The 19,831-nt window shown below is 40.7% G+C and overlaps 1 protein-coding gene across 1 annotated transcript in view; it reads left to right on the forward strand.

Annotated features, from left to right (window-relative positions):
- Positions 1-938: 938 nt before the first annotated feature.
- Positions 939-19,831, forward strand: part of LOC118373919 (NALCN channel auxiliary factor 2-like) — a 69,604-nt gene continuing 50,711 nt past the window's right edge. The window contains exon 1 of the mRNA XM_052457202.1: positions 939-2,109. Within this exon, the coding sequence (XP_052313162.1) occupies positions 1,384-2,109 (726 nt within the window). The 5' untranslated portion in view covers positions 939-1,383. The remainder of the gene's footprint in view (positions 2,110-19,831) is intronic.

A 19,831-nucleotide genomic window follows, 5' to 3' on the forward strand; every position in this document is an offset into this window, starting at 1 on the left:
GACTAAATTATACTTAATTATAGAAACTGGTTGCAAGTAATCTTATTTAATCCATTGATTTAGCTCATGGGGGAGTCATTTTGCTTGCATTATTACACTATATAGTGAGAAACAATTCTAAAACAATCTAATTTGTGTGGTAAAATTGAGTTCACTTTCTTGTGGACCTAAGGATGTCTTTACAATGTAAACCTGTATTGCAGAGAAATTACATTTTTTCCAGTGCCAACATAATTATGAGTGTCTATATAGATGACTACTCCTTCTATATTTATTCATTTAAATGTCATATACATAAAAAAAATGTGTTTTCAATACAATATAAGGCTTGATCTACATAGTTGTTATGTGCAGAACCATAGAGATTAGGATTATTTTTATTATGCCATACATATTATGGTTCGTTTTTTTATTTTGTATTATTACTGTGATAAACTTTAGTACTAGTAGCCTAGCCAGGCAGTAGAGGAAGGACTACAGTGGGCAAATTATGACAATCAGTACCACTCTAAAATATGGTGAGGGTGGTTTCTCTGTGGGGAAAACACCATCAAAGAAGTGTAAAATGAAATGAACTAACATTTAATGATCTTCTGACCTCACAGTTTTGGGGTTGTAGTATATCACCACACTCAACATCATCTAAATCCGTTTACCATGGCATATCTTTTTTACAACATATGAATTGTCACATTTATCTATAGTCACATTAAATATTTTCTTGCGAACCAGATGAATAACGTGGTGTTTAATCTCTATCCTTAAATGCCTCCTGGGGTAAAGCTGTCCAGCGAAAGGAATGAATGAAAGCTGGGGAATGAATGGAGCTTGCGTTAATGGGGATGTAAGAGATGTGGAACCACAGGGGCGACGAAGAGCGCAGGCGCCCCAACCCCCTTCAATTAAAAAATCTCAAGGTTTTCTGTGCAAAACCGAAGATGGCGACAGACTAAACGAGACTATCAAGGAGGGAGAAGATGAGAGGCAAATTTCGCTTTTTTTTCATCAGAAACGGAAGAAAAAAACAAGTAATTGTGTCATGTTTGAGGATGACAGATATAGAATAAAGATTTCGTTTTTGTACATACTATGCGTTTCTTGTGTGATGCTGCACCGGTGCTGGAGGTGTCAGTAGGATTTCGCAATATGTTACAATTTTGGGTGTATAGGGAATATTATGCCGGACGTTATCTATTTGCAATGGATCATTGTAAAAATTAGACGCCAGGGTTTGGAACTGGATTGATTTCTTGACACAACAACTTGGGGAAAATTCTTCCCATCACCATGTTGCAAACGAGGTAGGTGACATTGTTTGGGGGATAGCCTATATTGCAGAGGTGAAAAACCCATCTGAGATCGCTTTTGTCTCCCCCCTAAAATATGATCAGGGGTGCTTGGATGTTTCGAAGGGAAGATGACGCCGTGTTAAAAATCTGTTGTGCACCCAAACAAAACGACAAACCCTGTGCCGATTCCGAGAGGGTACAGAAATGGCGAATGTCTTTGGCATCCCTATTATTTTTCACTGTCCTTCTCTCTGATCACCTCTGGTTGTGTGCTGGAGTTAAACTGAGGTCCAAGGATAGGAGCAACCGCAAAATCTGGAGTAACGCGACTGACGGGGTCCACCCGGCTCAAAATGAGGAGAAATTTGGTATTTTTCTAAGCAATTTCACCAAATCCGCTGCTCCAAGTCCTCATTGCACTGATTCTCAAAGCCACCACACTCACCTGGAGTCAGCCTGCACCACGTTGTATCAGCAAAAAAATGGCTTTGGGTCCTCTTTCTCAACTCCATCAACGTTCTCGTCACAGATGTTACTTGATTATTTTAGGAATTTCAGCCTTTCTTTTTGTGATTCTTACACCATCTCCGACTTACTGTTGGGGATGTCAAGCCCAGACAGTTTGAATTGCAGTCTTCAGAACATGGTTTTGGATTTGTTTAGAGGCGGTGGGGATGACGAGGATGTCTGCAGCATCTGTATCCAGGCGTACATGCGGCTGGACCAACACGCTCAGGAAAAATATGAGGAGTTTGACTTCTTCTTTCTCAAGTATTTATCGGAGGATTATTCCGTCCGATCCCACACAGAGGACTGTAAGGTAAGATCAACTTGTACATCCTGTCATAAGTGTATTTTACATTGTAATGGCTGTTTTATTCAGCAGGGAGCTATGGGCGGAACGATTAAAGCTCCTTCGTCTTCAGACAAAGTACCATATGTCTACACAATACCTCGTATGAATGTTTTCCATTTGAAACCATTTATTTGCTCATTCATGAACAGGCCTACTTACTGTATGTGAATATTCATACTGAATTCATGAATAGCCTATGCATATAATAATACATGTGTTTCATGGTTGTATAATATCTACCTATAGCAGATGTTTGTTTCCTTGTGCTTCTATCACGTTAATAGTGTTTTGTTTTTCATGCCACTTCTCAGCTCTGGTATCTTGCCACCTGTGTGTCGAGCTGTGATGATGTCACCCCTCTGTGCCCTCTCTGGGTTGTCTGGCAGAGCCCTTGATGTTCCACTACCTCACAGCAGAGGGATGTCTGTGGTTAGGGGTCTTTATGAGTCATATTGGACCACAGTCAGACTCTTTGCCCTGGTTGGTGTTGATAGAGCCATGATGCCTTAGGTGTTTCCCAAGTCTCTAATGAGAGCTCGGGCAACCAGGATTTCCTAAGGCTTTGAAACTACTCTGTTTCAGGATGGCACATGTGGAGAGAGGTGTCACTGAGCTGTAGCCTATTGACCCACAGCTGTAGGTTTAAGAACAGCCCTGGTGATAAGAGACAGTGCTTCCAGCAAACAGAAGATGTATGCTACATAGAGCAAAGGTGATATTATCTGATGGTTGTCATAAGGTTTTGACCTATGAATGTTCTATAAACTTGGAAGGCTGAACTAACATCCATTTCAAAGATTCCATGCAGAAACAACTCAGGCAAAAAAGGCCACAGGCTCACTCAGGGATTTTCAATGAGTGATGGATTTACTTGTGCATATTAACCAACCGTTATTAGAATGTTATTACACAGGTATAAGAGAAACACTACATTTAAAATATATCTAGTTGAGATTATCATATTTTGAAAACTTCAGATAACATCCATTTTTTCTTGCTGGCTGCCAGGCCATCGAACGCCTTGCAAAGTAACAACTTCATGTACTGTTACCTTGTTATCAAATGAAAATGTTAGAAGTTATCCAGAGTGAAATTGATCCCACACATACAGTTAATTCTGCATATGTACACCCCAGCGGTAGAAGCTACCCCATCCTAAGGCTACTAATTGGTTCCCAGGTGCTGCATATCAAAAACAAGCAAGGCGCACTCTCTTCTTAAACAAGACTGTCTTGACATTTTGTCTCAAGGTCACCCTTTGTAGAGCACATCGGTTGCTCTTCAATCAAGTGTCAACTAAGAAACACCTGTCAACTAAGGAGACCTATCCACACAGCACTGCGCTGTGCTGAGGTGACATGTGTCATGAGTTTACTCATGTCCCCTGCCCTGTTGTCCCCACTTACATCCTCTATTATGGCATTTTCTCACAAAAACAATTTTAAATAGAAAAAAAACATTTGATGTATTCCTGTATTAAAATACCATGATTAGTATTTCAGGAATGTATGTACAGTAAGTCCATTCATTTAATAGAAAGCCACATGGCTTCTGCATTTTTACTACTTAATAAACAAAAGGGTCTATTTCTATGTGAGTAGGGACATGAACTGAAACATTTTGGGCCGGAAGAGATTGCTGTCAGTGTCAATTAGTTATCACATGTCTCATCTCCTTCGCTGTGGATATTCTTGTTTATATGATCATACACTGGGCTTATGTTGGTTGTAGAGCTTAAAATATGGAGACAGATAGAAGGTGACAGCCCATACAGGCTAATTCCTCATCTTTCCTCTTATGTAGGCTAGAGATGCTGTTATTTCAGACAGCCTCTCCAGGCCCTTGTCCAAAACTCCTAAAAGCCTTCCCCTGTTTGACAGAACTGTTGCTCTTTCCAAGGACAAACATTTTGCTCACAGTGTGACCTTACAGATCTGTCTTCTTTGGTGACGGGACACACAGTGACCCTTCAGGCCTAACTGTTATTGATGGTGTCGACCTCTTGGTGGGGTCAGCTACAGATCATTTTCAGTTATGTTTTAACATTGCTAGTGCCAAGTCGTAGCTCCTCCCTCTAGGATGTAATGTATCCCCTGGCTACTACTTTACACAAATGAATGGACACATTTCATAGGTGCCGTGGATTAGAGGGGGATTTTCACTGTCCAATGCTTGACTCATACACATTTACTCTTAAAACTGCTTTGTGTTTTACAAAACACTACTCTGCCCATACAACTATGAATTGTATAGTTCACATTTTTCAGTTTAACCTGTAGGCCTATCCCAGTTGTTTATCATGTTTATCATTATCAGAGTAGAGTGTAGGGCTTGAAGGAGATGTTTGTTACCTTTTGATTTTACATACAGTACATATTTTCTAAGACCAGTTCTCACTATTTAAAACATGGTCAATTATTTATGATCCCGTTCTGCTGCTGCTACAAAAAGGCAGCCAGTAAATACAGCCTAGTAGTGAACACTGTGTCTAATCAGAATCAATGTTTAATCACTGTTAATCTTATGTAACATCAGCTTTCTTGTAGGAATAACAGGAGCAGCACCTGTGCACTCTGCTTTGAAATATGATAGTAGTCTACGCTTGTACATCCACTACACCAAGCTGCTTTGATACCTATTTCCTATTCCAGAAAGTAGGGAAAATATTGTAATCTTGAAGCTGCAATATGCAACTTTTTGGGCGACCCAACCAAATTCACATAGAAATGTGACCTATAGATCTGTCATTTTTTATTGAAAGCAAGCCTAAGAAGCGGTAGATCTGTTCTATGTTATTTGTAGCTTCCCGTTCTTAGGTTGAGTTTTTTTGGTTTTGTACACCAGCTTAAAACAACTGAAAATACAATACTTTTGGTTATGGAAAATAGATTTGACAGCAGTTTAGATGGTACACGGATTCTCTACAATATACTTGCTTGTTTTGTCACATAAACTGAAATCCGGTGAACTATTAGAATGGTAGCAACCAGGAAATGGCAGAACGATTTCTGCATAGTGTATCTTTAATGAGTACTGTTTATATTCAACCCATATTAATCCCTTTAACACATTTTCACACACGTTTTCAGCAATTTAATGTTTTCAGTTATTGATGTGAATATGTGTACTTACTTATTGCATTATCAAATATACATCCTTTACATCGAAGTAAAATACTCCAAACAGCCACATGGTAATTTGTGGACCAGAGGGCTGTGTTTTGGAAGTAACATGGCTGGCTCAAAGAGAGTGTCAGAGTATGAACCAGCTGACTCACAGCACACTAGAATATCAATGAGGCAATGAGCTTCCTGAAGGATTTACAACAGGGTTGTCACGTACCCACACCCCTAGTGTTAGTCCAGACCATTGGCTGCTGATTGGCATCATCTGACCAATAAAAGGGTGCTAACCTGGACCATCTCTTTCATAAGCTTGCGGTCATCCTTCTTTACCACATGCATTGAGTAACAAGCATACTGCATCACATCTGTGCAGTGGATACCTGCAGTATAAGTAGAAAGAACATCTTGCATTGAGATACCATGAAATTTATCCTAAATGGTAGTCATATTAATACTAATAGTAACATTGCGAATTATGTGCTGCTACAGTCGTTGCCCTGATAGGTTTTTATATCTTCCTGAAAGCAGTGAAGCCTACAGGGCCCTACTGCTGATGAGTGATTATGTGCTTACCTTCACGGGAAGGCCATGCTGTCTGCCTGCTTATCACCCTGGTGAATGGGCTCCATCAGCTTTGTAATGTGGCCTCCCTCCGTTGTCCTGGATGGCAATATTATAAATGTGCTCACAGAGAAAAGTGGCACCACAGGGAGAAAGACCCTTTCTAACGTAAACAAAGGGATATTTTATTTATGCAGTTAATCAATTCCGTGCCTAACGTTTGAGGATTTCAAGTAATATCTGATCTTGAGATTGTTTGTATTTTTTGATTTTGGCTTTGCATTTATATTATTCATTACACTTTGTTTATTTACTTAGATTATTCCTTTAATTTGGTTGAATAATAATGTATGACTAATGTCAATTTAAGAACCTTTTCCCCCCTCATGATTAAGGTTATAACAATCTTCAACAGCATATTGTGGCAACTTCTAATTTAATATGCACTTTATATACAAAAGTATGTAGACAACCCTTCAAATTAGTGGATTCGGCTATTTCAGCCACACCCGTTGCTGACAGGTGTATAAAATCGAAACACACTGAAATGCAATCGCCATAGACAAACATTGGCAGTTGAATGGCCTTACTGAAGAGCTCAGTCACTTTCAACGTGGCACCGTCATAGGATGCCACCTTTCCAACAAGTCAGTTCGTAACATTTCTGCCCTGCTTGAGCTGCCCCAGCCAACTGTAAGTGCTGTTATTGTGAAGTGGAAACGTCTAGGAGTAACAACGGCTCAGCCACGAAGTGGTAGGCCACACAAGCTCACAGAACAGGGACCGCCGAGTGCTGAAGAGCTTAAAATCATCTGTCCTCGGTTGCAACACTCACTACTGAGTTCCAAACTGCCTCTGGAAGCAACATCAGCACAAGAACTGTTCGTCGAGAGCTTCATATCAAATCAAATTATTTGTCACATACACATGGTTAGCAGATGTTAATGCGAGTGTTGCGAAATCCTTGTGCTTCGAGTTCCAACAATGCAGTAATAACCAACAAGTAATCTAACCTAACAATTTCCCAACAGCTACCTTATAAAGGGATGAAGAATATGTACATAAAGATATATAAAAACTACAGTCATCTCATGGGTCTCTCAGTCAAGGCTGGCACAGGTATTGAACCAGCATGTGCAGCAACACAGCTTGATTTGCTATGCATCTGTAGCAGTATCTTAGACTGTTGCGCCACTGAGGTGCACTGGCTGAGCAGCCGCACACAAGCCTAAGATCACCATGCGCAATGCCAAGCATCGGCTGGAGTAGTACAGCGGCTTGCGAAAGTATTCACCCCCTTGGCATTTTTTCTATTTTGTTGCCTTACAACCTGGAATTAAAATATATTTATGTATCATTTTGATTTACACAACATGCCTACCACTTTGAAGATGCAAAATATTTTTTCATGTGAAACAAACAAGAAATAAGACCAAAAAAAATGAAAACTTGAGTATGCATAACTATTCACCCGCTCCTTGGTCTTTATAAAAAAAAAATATTTAACCTTTATTTAACCAGGTAGGCTAGTTGAGAACAAGTTTTCATTTACAACTGCGACCTGGCCAAGAAAAAGCAATACAGTTCGACACATACGACAATACAGAGTTACACATGGAATAAACAAACATACAGTCAATAATACAGTAGAAAAAGTAGAAATGAGGTAAAGAAATAGGCCATGGTGGCAAAGTAATTACAATTTAGCAATTAAACACTGGAATGGTAGATGTGCAGAAGATTAATGTGCAAGTAGAGATACGGGGTGCAAATGAGCAAGATAAATAAATAATGGGGATGAGGTAGTTGGATGGGCTATTTACAGATGGGCTATGTACAGGTGCAGTGATCTGTGAACTGCTTAAAGCTAGTGAGGGAGATACTGTATGAGTCTCCAGCTTTATGGTGCCCCTTGTTTAGTGGTGTTGCAGACTCTGGGGCCTTTCAGAACAGGTGTATATAAATACTGAGATCATGTGACACTTAGATTGCACACAGGTGGACAAATTATGTGACTTATGAAGGTAATTGGTTGCACTGGATCTTGTTTAGGGGCTTCATAGCAAAGGGGTTGAATACATATGTACACACTACATTTCAGTTTGTAATTTTTTGAAATAAGTTATTTTTCCCTTTTCACTTCACCAATTTGGAATATTTTTGGTATATCTATTACATGAAATCCAAATAAAAATCTATTTAAATTACAGGTTGTAATGCAACATAATAGGAAAAACACCAAGGGAATGAATACTTTTGCAAGGCACTGTATAAAGCAGACCTCCATTGGACTCTGGAGCAGTGGAAACGCTTACTCTGGAGTGATGAATCACGCTTCACCATCTGGCAGTCCGACAGACGGATCGGGGTTTGGCGAATGCCAGAAGAACGCTACCTGCTCTAATGCATAGTGCCAACTGTAAAGTTTGGTAAAGGAGGAATTATGGTCTGGGGCTGTTTTGCATGCTTCGGGCTCGGCCCCATAGTTCCAGTGAAGGGAAATCTTAAAGCTCCAGCATTCAATGACATTCTAGACAATTCTGTGCCTCCAACTTTGTGGCAACAGTTTGGGAAAGGCCCTTTCCTGTTTCAGCATGACAATGCCCCCATGCACAAAGCGAGGTCTATACAGAAATGGTTTGTCGAGATCGGTGTGGAAGAACTTGACTGGCCTGCACAGAGTCCTGACCTCAACCCTATCGAACACCTTTGGGATGAATTGGAACGCCTACTGCAAGCCTGGCCTAATCGCCCAACATCAATGCCCGACCTCACTAATGCTTTTGTGGCTGAATGGAAGCAAAGTCCCTGCAGCAATGTTCCAACATCTAGTGGAAGGCCTTCCCAGAAGAGTGGAGGCTGTTATAGCAGCAACTCCATATTAATGCCATGATTTTGGAATGAGATATTCGACGAGCTGATATTCGATACTTTTGGTCATGTAGTGTATTTAATAGTATAGTTTGAGGTGTCTATCTGAAAAACATTTGTTGGTGACAAAGGTCAATATTGCTAGTTCTAAAAGTTTTATTACACTTTCATTATGCTTGGGCATCATAAAATCCCCTGTAACAAAATGGCAGAATTGGAGCAGTTTTATTTTCAAAAACATAATCTTTCTATGAACCAATTTCAATAATTAGATAAGACGAGTTTCAAACAGTTTTGGCATCAGCACTTCAAGTTGAAACAAACTCCAGAGAACACCTGATGACTAATTTACTGTAGAATACTGACACCTTGCATTTCAATTTGTTCATCATTTTATTGAGTGAGATTGTATCCATCTGCATTTATCTTAAGATTTGGCTCAAATAACTTTATATCGAAGGATCTGAAGATACTTTGACAATTAGAATTATGTCACATTTTCACATTAGAGTGAGTTCCTCACGAAACCAGGACAAAAAGGGACCATGATTTTTTTCACAAGATTTAATCCATAGAATGGTCTTTTGAAGGAAGGATTGTTGACATATATTTGACATTTGTATCTAAAAGCACAACTGAGAAATAATTCATCAAAGATAGCATATTTATGACGTTTTGGTCTCCTGCTACTTTGAGTTATGATCCAATTTGTAAGTATTACAAACAGTGAACGTGAAATTGGATTCAAAATGCCCTCTGCTGGTGATTTGCAGAATGTGCAATAAAATTAAATCAAATCAAATCCATTTTTATTGGTCACATACACATGGTTATCAGATGTTAATGCGAGTGTAGCGAAATGCTTGTGCTTCTATTTCAGACAGTGCAGTAATATCTAACCTCTTGAAGCTAGGGGGCACTATTTTTATGTTTGGGAAAATAACGTTCCCAAAGTAAATGGCCTATTTCTAATGAGCAGATGCCAGAATATGCATATAATTGACATATTAGGATAGAAAATACTCTAAAGTTTCCAAAACTGTATAAATATTGTCTGTGAGTTTAACAGAACTGATATTGCAGGCAAAAGCCTGAGGAAAATCCAATCAGGAAGTGCCTCTTATTTTGAAACCTCTGTGTTCCTATGCATGCCTATCCTCCATTTAAAGTGATATCAACCAGATTCATTTTTCAGTGGCTTCCCTAAGGTGTCAACAGTCTTTAGACTTAGTTTCAGGGTTTTATTTTGAAAAATGAGCGTGAAGGATCACATTGTGTAAGTGGAGAGGTGGGGGCTCTCAGAGTGAGTTTGTGCGCAATTGAGTAAAGCGGCCATTGTTCCTCCCGCTGTTATGGAAAAATCTACACACTCGGTTGATATATTATCGAATATATATTTTAAAAACTACCTGAGGAATGATTATAAAAAACGTTTGACATGTTTCTGTGGACATTATGAAGAATATTTGGAATTTCCGTCTGCGTTGTCGTGACCGCTCTTTCCTGTGGATTTCTGAACATAACGTGACAAACAAATGTGGGTATTTTGGGTATAAAAATAATCTTTATGGAACAAAAGGAACATTTGCTGTGTAACTGGGAGTCTCGTGAGTGAAAACATCCGAAGATCATCGAAGGTAAACGATTCATTTGATTGCTTTTCTGATTTTCGTGACCAAGCTACCTGATGCTAAGTGTAAATAATTCTATGCTAGGCTATCGATAAACTTACACAAACACTTGGTTTGCTTTCGCTGTAAAGCATAATTTCAAAATCTGAGACGACAGGGTGATTAACAAAAGGCTAAGCTGTGTTGCACTTGTGCAACATGAATATGAATATTTTTTGTAATATTATTTGACTGTTGCGCTATGCTATTCAGCGGTTGCTGACGAAAATGATCCCGCTAAAGGGATGTGTGCGTCAAGAAGCTAACAAGTAATCTAAGAATTCCCCAACAACTACCTAATAGACACAAATCTAAAGGGGTGAATGAGAATATGTACATTTAAATATATGGATGAGTGATGGACGAGCAGCCTAGGCAAGGTGCAATAGATGGTATAAAATGCAGTATATGATATGAGTAATGTAAGATATGCAAACATTATTAAGTGGCATTATTGAAAGTGGCATTGTTTAAAGTAAATGGTGATCCATTTATTAAAGTGGCCAGGAGCCTCTCTGAGTTAGTGATCGCTGTTTAGCAGTCTGATGGCCTTGAGATAGAAGCTGTTTTCAGTCTCTCGATCCCAGCTTTGATGCACCTGTACTGACCTCGCCTTCTGGATGGTAGAGGTGTGAACAGGCAGTGGCTCGGGTGGTTGTTGTCCTTGATGATCTTTTTGACCTTCCTGTGACATCGGGTGCGGTAGGTGTCATGGAGGGCAGGTAGTTTGCCCCCGGTGATGCATTGTGCAGACCACACCATCCTCTGGAGAGCATTGTGGTTGAGGGCGGTGCAATTGCCGTACCAGGCTGTGATACAGCCCGACAGGATGCTCTCGATTGTGCATCTGTAAAAGTTTGTCAGGGTTTTGGGTAACAAGCTACATTTCTTCAGCCTCCTGAGGTTGAAGAGGTGCTATTGCGCCTTCTTCACCACACTGTCTGTGTGAGTTGACCATTTCAGTTTGTCTGTGATGTGTACACCGAGGAACTTAACATTTTCCACCTTCTCCACTGCTGTCCCTTCAATGTGGATAGGGGGGTGCTCCCTCTGCTGTTTTCTAAAGTCCATGATCATCTTTGTTTTGTTGATGTTGAGTGAGAGGTTGTTTTCCTGATACTACACTCCGAATGCCCTCACCTCCTTCCCATGTAGGCTGTCTCGTCGTTGTTGGTAATCAAGCCCACTACTGTTGTTTCGTCTGCAAACTTGATGATTGAGTTGGAGTCATGCATGGCTATGCAGTCGTGGGTGAACAGGGAGTACAGGAGGGGGCTGAACACCCATCCTTGTGGGGCCCCAGTGTTGAGGGTCAGAAAAGTGGAGATGTTTCCTACCTTCACTACCTGGGGGCGGCCCGTCAGAACGTTCAGGACCCAATTGCACAGGGCAGGGTTGAGACCCAGGGCCTCCAGCTTGATGATGAGCTTGGAGGGTAGTATGGTGTTGAATGCTGAGAAGTATTCAATGAACAGCATTCTTACATAGGTATTCCTCTTGTCCAGATGGGATAGGGCAGTGTGCAGTGTGATGGCGATTGCATCATCTATGGACCTGTTGGAGCGGTATGCAAACTGAAGTGGGTCTTGGGTGGCAGGTAAGGTGGAGGTGATATGATCCTTGACTAGTCTCTCAAAGCACTTCATAATGACTGAAGTGAGTGCTAGGTAGTCATTTAGTTCAGTTATCTTTGCCATCTTGGGTACAGGAACAATGGTGGCCATCTTGAAGCATGTGGGGACAGCAGACTGGGATAGGGAGCGATTGAATATGTCCGTAAACACACCAGCCAGCTAGTCTGAGTATGCTCTGAGAACGTGACTAGGGATGCCGTCTGGGCCAGCAGCCTTGCGAGGGTTAACACGTTTAAATGTTTCACTCAACCCGGCCACAGAATAGTAGAGGGGGCGCACTCCTTATTAGCGGGCCGTGGTGGTGGCACTGTATTATCCTCAAAGCGGGCAAAGAAGATGTTTAGTTTGTCTGGAAGCGTGATGTCAGTGTCCATGACATGACTGGTTTTCTTTTTGTAGTCCGTGATTTCCTGTAGACCTTGCCACATATGTCTTGTGTCTGAGCCATTGCATTGCGACTCCACATTGTCCCTGTACCGGTATTTTACTTTTTTTATTTCTTGCGGAGGGAATAGCTACACTGTTTATATTCAGCCATATTCCCAGACCTCTTTCCATGGTTAAATGCGGTGGTTCACACTTTCAGTTTTGCGCGATTGTCGCCATCCATCCACTGTTTCTGGTTAGGGTAGGTTTTAATAGTCACAGTGGGTACAACATCTCCAATGCACTTCCTTACTCACTCACCGAGTCAGCGTTAAGATGTGATTGGTTACTGCAGGGTTCCCCAACTGGCATTTAGGTGATTTTATTTGGATCCCCAAGTTTTTGGATAAAAAAAAGTAATAATATATATTTTTATTGTTGGACATAAAATACTATAAAAACACCAGCAAATCAGCTCCAAGTCATTTTTATTTTGGAAATCTGTTCCAAACTATTCCCACTCATAATAGAGAGATTTTTACTATTTTCTACATTGTGAAATAATAGTGAAGACATCACAACTATGAAATAATACAGATGGAATCATGTAGAAACCACAAAAGTGTCAAACAAATAAAAATAAAAAATTATATTTTTGATTTTTCAAAGTAGCCACCCTTTGCCTTGATGACAGCTTTGCACAATATTGTATGTAAAGTGGTAGGCAACAAAGAAAGAGTGAGATATAACTAACTAACTTACTTAACCATTAATTTGTCATGTTCACAGACTGTTTATTCTACTCTTTTCAAACTGAGAGGATTGTGTTTTTATTCAGCTCTCCCATCTCAGGGTGCCTAGTAGTGGAGGGGATGTGACTGTGGAACTCCTTTCTGCAAGTATCAGAGACTCACATTAAATGAAGACACCTCGCTCTGTTCCTCTTCCCCTGACTTTGCACATCTATCACTGCACATCTATCACTCCAGTGTTTATTTGCTAAATTGTAATTGTTTCGCCACTATGGCCTATTTATTGCCTTTCCTCCCTTATCCTACCTCATTTGCACACACTGTATATAGACTTTTTTTCTATTGTGTTATTGACTGTATGTTTGTTTATTCCATGTGTAACTCTGTGTTGTTGTTTGTGTCGCACTGCTTTGCTTTATCTTGGCCAGGTCGCAGTTGTAAATGAGAACTTGTTCTCAACTAACCTACCGGGTTAAATAAAGGTGAAATAAAATTAAAAATCAAATAAAAAATCATTGCATGCACAAGATTTTCAGGTTCATGACTCAATTAACCATCATCCTCCCCATGAGTTGGCGTGTCCTTTATATGCTTTCAGTTAACACAGGGAAGTTCTTAATTCCCCATTCTCCAATTACCTTGTGTATCAGAGATACCTCTGCTGACTAGTTTGTGTGAACATGTTCCTATGGTGGTTCATTACACAGACTTCATAATGGTAACTGCCCAATCACACACCATTGTCCTTCCTCCAATAGTCTCTAGTTTCAAATTTCACGTTTCATTAGTCGTATGTACAGGATACACATGGTATACACCATCCAACGCAATGCTTACTTACAGGTTCCTTCTCAACGATGTGAAATAAGAAAAGATAAGAATACAAACAATGTAAATGGCTCAGTAGAATAAATATAAAACAGGAAGGCACAATTCATAGTCTAATATTTACACGTGTTTTTGGGAAGGGGGATTTGGGGGGCAAGTGTTTACATTGTGCAGTATTTAACAATACTGATAAGTCTGGTAGCAGCAGTTGTGGTGTGTGGATGATTGTATATCTGTATAGGTGTGAGTGAGTGCATATGTGCTAAGGTGCAGAGCGTCAGTGCAGGTGGTCAGTCCAGTGCAAGTGTTCAGCAGCCTGATGGCTTGTAGGTAGAAACCGTCTCTGAGCCTATTGGTATCATACCTCATGCTCCGATACTGTCTGCTTAACGGTAAGGGAGTGAACAGCTCATGGCTGGGGTGTGTGGGGTCCTTGATGATCCTGAGGGCCATCCTCAGGCACCATTTTGAGTAGATGTTCTGAATGGGTGGGACCATGGTCCCAGTGTTGTACTGGGCCATTTTCACCTCCTGCTGGTGAGCCTTGAGGTTGCAGATGGAGAAATTCCCATACCAGGCCGCGATGCAACTGGTCAGGACTCTCTCGATGGTGCAGTGGTACTATTTGGAGAGGACCCGGGGTGTCGTGCCGAATTTCTTCAGCCACCTTAGGCAGTAGAGATGCTGATGCGCCCTTTTGACAAAAGTTAGTGTTGTTGGTCCATGTCAAGTCCTCAGTGATGTGGACACCGAGGAACATAAAACTGCTGACTCTCTACTGCAGTTTCATTGATGTGGATTGGGGCATGCTCCCTCCTCTGCTTCCTGAAGTCAACAAGCATCTCCTTTGTTTTGCTGACGTTGAGGGAGAAGTTGTTGTCCTGGCACCACAATGCCAGTTCACTTACCTTCTCCCTATAGGCTGACCACTGCCGACAGTGTGAGACGATCAAACAAATGTTCAGAGCCCTTTTTTACTATGAGGTCTTAGGCTACCAGGGATAACATAGTATAGTAATGACCTTATCTGCCCACAGCTTGTGTAAGGTCTTGGTGTCCTTTCTGATTGGTGCCCACCTGGATGACCCTGGGGCCTCATTTATAAACTGAGCGTACATACAAAATATACCCCAAAAATGTGCGTACGTCAGTTTTCACGCAAACGTTAGCATTCATACAAATTTTACTTGACAAGAGAATGTGCTCATCTCCCCACAAACCTTCGACCATGCGGACACACATCTGCTAGTGGTTGAAATATTGTATTGCAAGCTGGCAAGTAAGTGTTTGTGCAAATGGGGGATATGATGAAAAGCTTATTCATAAAAAACGAGCGAAAAACACAGATTTATTTTTTGAATCTAAAATAATTAGACATAGGAATCTTATAATTAGACATACAGTACCAGTTAAAAATTGGAACATACCTGCTCATTCAATGGTTTTTCTTTATTTTTACTATTTTCTACATTGTAGAACAATACATTTTATATTTGAGATTCTTCAAAGTAACCAACCTTTCCCTTGATGACAGCTTTGCACACTCTTAGCATTCTCTCAACCAGTTTCATGAGGTAGTCACCTGGAATGCATTTAAATTAGCAGCTGTGCCTTGTTAAAAGTTCATTTGTGGAATTTCTGTCCTTCTGACATTTGAACTAATCAGTTGTGTGGCAAGAACAACTCAAATAAGCAAAGAGAAAAGACCGTCCATCATTATAAGACAGTGAAGGTCAGTCAATCCGGAAACTTTTCAATAACTTTGAAAGTTTCTTCAAGTGAAATTGCAAAAACCATCAAGCCCAATGATGAAACTGGCTCTCATGAGGGCCGCAACAGGAAAGTAAAATCCAGAGTTACCATTGCTGCAGAGGATCATTGGAGTCATCCGCTTTAGAAATTGCAGCCCAAAGTAAATGCTTCACAGAGTTCAAGTAACAGACACATCTCAACATCAACTGTTCAGAGGAGACTGTGTGAATCAGGCCTTCATGGTCTAATTGCTGCAAAGAAACCACTACTACAGGACACCAATAAGAAGAAGAGACTTGCTTGGGCCAAGAAACACGAGCAATGGATATTAGACCTGTGGAAATCTGTCCTTTGGTCTGGTGTGTCCAAATTTGAGATGTTTAGTTCCAACCTCTATCTTTGTGAGACACAGAGTAGGTGAACGGATGATCTCTGCATGTGTGGTTCCCAAAGTGAAGCATGGAGGAGGAGGTATGCTGTGTGGGGGCGCTTTGCTTGTGACACTGTCTGTGATTTATTTAGAATTATTATTTAGCACACTTAACCAGCATGCCTACCACAACATTCTGGTTTGCTCTTAGTGGGACCTCCAGGCTGTGTAAGGGCTATTTGACCAAGGAGGAGAATGCTGCATCAGATGACCTGGCCTCCGCAATCACCGTTCATCAACCCAATTGAGATGGTTTGGGATGCGTTGGAACGCAGAGTGAAGGAAAAGCAGCCAACAACTGCTCAGCATATGTGGGAACTCTTTCAAGAATGGTGGAAAAGCATTCCAGGTGAAGCTGGTTGAGAGAATGCCAAGAGTGTCAAGGGTGGCTACTTTGAAGAATCTCAAATATAAAACTTTTTTGCATTCTACGTTATTCCATAGTTTTGATGTCTTCACTATTATTCTACTATGTAGAAATTAGTAAAAAAAAAAAAATTACCTTTAATGAGTAGGCGTGACCTAGTAGCCAAGTAAATAGATAGGCTAAATATATTTCAAGTTGTGCAATATCATAAGCAGCACGGTTTATATTACCGGTATACAGTCAAATTTAACAGCTGATCTATTACATAGAAGTAGGCCTATTTATCAAGTTTCAAGTTTTTATTGTCATGTGCACAAGTACAGTGAACTGTAAGTGCTGTTATTGTGAAGTGGAAACGTCTAGGAGGAAGAACATCTCAGCCGCGAAGTGGTAGCAAGCTCACAGAACGGGACCGCCGAGTGCTGAAGCTCGTAGCGCATAAACGCATGTCCTCGGTTGCAACACTCACTACCGAGTTCCAAACTGCCTCTGGAAGCAATGTCAGCATAAAAACAGTTTATCGGAAGCTTCATGAAATGGGTTTCCATGGGCGAGCAGCCGCACAAGCCTAAGATCACCATGCGCAATACTAAGCATCGGCTAGATTGGGGTAATGTTTTGCCTCCATTGGACTCTGGAGCAGTGGAAATGCAGAGTACTGACCTCAACTCTATCGAACACCTTTGGGATGAATTGGAACATCAAATGCAACGCAGGTCTAATCACCCAACATCAATGCCCAACCTCACCTCCAGAAGGCGAGGTCAGTACAGATGCATCAAAGCTGGGACCGAGAGTCTGAAAAACAGCTTCTATCTCAAGGCCATCAGACTGTTAAATAGCCATCACTAGCACATTAGAGGCTGCTGCCTATATACATAGACTTGAAATCACTGGCCACGTTTTTTTATTTGGATTTTAATGCTCTTGTGGCTGAATGGAAGTCCCTGCAGCAATGTACCAACATCTAGCGGAAAGCCTTCCCAGAAGAGTGGAGGCTATTATAGCAGCAAAGAGGGGACCAACCTAATATTAATGACCTATATGTTGGAATGAGATGTTCGACATGCAGGTGTCCACACACTTTTAGTTATGTAGTGTATTTGACAGTATGGGTAGGCTACAGTATTGCTGTGCGATAGGAGCATTTTCTATTTTCTATTTAATCACATAGCCTTTACTCATGCAGGACATATAAACCTAATGCCAATAGTTCCAAATTATACAGCAGATAAAGGGCGTTATTGTCACCATAAAAGGTGATTGGAGGCGTTTTCCAGGCAGAGTTTTAATGCTGTTCACTCGCGCACAGTTTTACGACAGGTCTGATTTATAATAGGAAACATACGTATGGCGAGCGCCAAGTTTATTAATCTTAATATTTTGTCCGTGCGCAGACTTTTCAGAAATGGCGCAAAAATGTTGTGTAAAATTGACGGAATGGTTACAAATGAGGCACATTTACTTTCCAACCTTGTCTCCCATGCAGCCCCCCTCTGCTTTAAGGGACATAGTGATCCATCATCTGTCAAGATCATTTTGTTTACTCATAATTTTCTTGCCAAAGCCAATCAGTTTGTTTACAGCTTAAAATCACTTGCAACACTGAATTCTTATGAAGCCTTATTTGTAACTTGAAGCAGTATACTATGACTTCTATGCTGCAACTAATATGTATGGCAACTAGTGGAATGGACTGAACATGATCCTTTACTATCTATTTACCATAACCTTTACCAGATTTCATACATTTCCTTCTGATTGCAATGAAAACTTTTGTCTTCAGCACGTAGTAGAATATTAACACATGGAAGCTGGATCAACACTTCTGGGGCTCCTGCCTAAACCAGTACTGATAGGAATGTACTGTGGTGGTGGCATAATGCATGTCAGGAGAGGACTCACATTTAGCTGATCAATGTAAGCTGTTAATGAATCCAATCACAGGGATGTTTAATGAGATCTATGGGGACTTCAGCATTACAGGTTGACCTGTCACGCTTTAATGTCTTCATATGGCAGCAGTTACATTAGACTGCTTACTCAGATATGAAATTATGTTATATTTTGCTCCAGAGCAGTAACTCTCTGATATTCAGACCACTAGTTCCACCACTAAGAACGTCTGTGTGGGTGCTTGTGTGTGTGTGTGTGTGTGTGTGTGTGTGTGTGTGTGTCGTTTCTCACGGATATTCCAAAGATCTTGACAATAGTTGTATAACAGTATAGCTGTGTTTATTTATAAGCAAATGTAATTCCCTTTACCATTGCCCAGACACACCATCTTACATCACTGTAGGCTATGTGTGGCCTGGGCTCAGCTGCTCCACTCCATGTGAATGACCCTGGGTAGGGTCTGTCTATGAAACGTATGCAGTCAGTCAGTGTTGTTATTGTATTCTGTGAGGTGTGGGTGGAAACTGTTTACATGATCCGTTTCCTCAGTCTTGATTTAGCTGTCCAGGCAGCTGACTGTGTCCAAAGGAAGGGTTGGCAGTTCACAAGCTCCTAGCCTTCCCTCGGGACTCCCGTTCAGGGGAGTCTGCAGTTACCATAGATACGACAGTCCATGACTAGCAACCTTCCTTTGTATGGCATAGAGAATAATCACAATTAGAAAGGATTTGTTTAAATTTAAACTAGCCTCTGAAGGGTTAACCGGTAATGCCCATTTTCAGATATTTAGATACCTCGACTTGGTGCAGATGAGATAAGTTGTGAATGGTGATAGGATTGTTCAATTTATTATCAAGAATTGAAAGAATTTACATAAATATTACTGTCACATTGATTAGATTGGCACCACTCAATCTGCAAAAAAGAAAATCTGGAAAATGTCTAGGGTGCATTGAGCTTGAAGTTCTATCATGGAGTATAACAGATTTGATTTCCCTCTTTAGAGATAAAGTAGAGTCCATATTAAACATCATCTCACAGTTAAAGGGATACTTCCGGATTTTGGCAATGATGTCCATCATCTACTTCCCCAGAGTCAGATGAATTATGTATGAAAGAAGTTAGAGGTAGTTTTGTGAGCCACTGCTAACTGGCGTTAGCGCAATGACTGGAAGTCTATGGGTATCTGCTAGCATGATAGTCAGATCAAATTGTATTTGTCACGTGCTTTGTAAGCAAGCAGTGAAATGCTTATGGGCCCTTCCCAACAATGCAAAGAAAAATACAATTGAGAATGAATAGAAAAGTAATAAGATGTTATAATAAAAGTAATAATAAACACACAGTGAGTAATGATAACATGGCTATATACACGGGATACCAGTACCAAGTCAATATGCAGGTGTACGAGGTAATTGAGGTAGATACAGTATA

Source organism: Oncorhynchus keta, chromosome 11 (genome assembly GCF_023373465.1).
Source record: "Oncorhynchus keta strain PuntledgeMale-10-30-2019 chromosome 11, Oket_V2, whole genome shotgun sequence".
Classification (NCBI taxonomy): domain Eukaryota; kingdom Metazoa; phylum Chordata; class Actinopteri; order Salmoniformes; family Salmonidae; genus Oncorhynchus; species Oncorhynchus keta.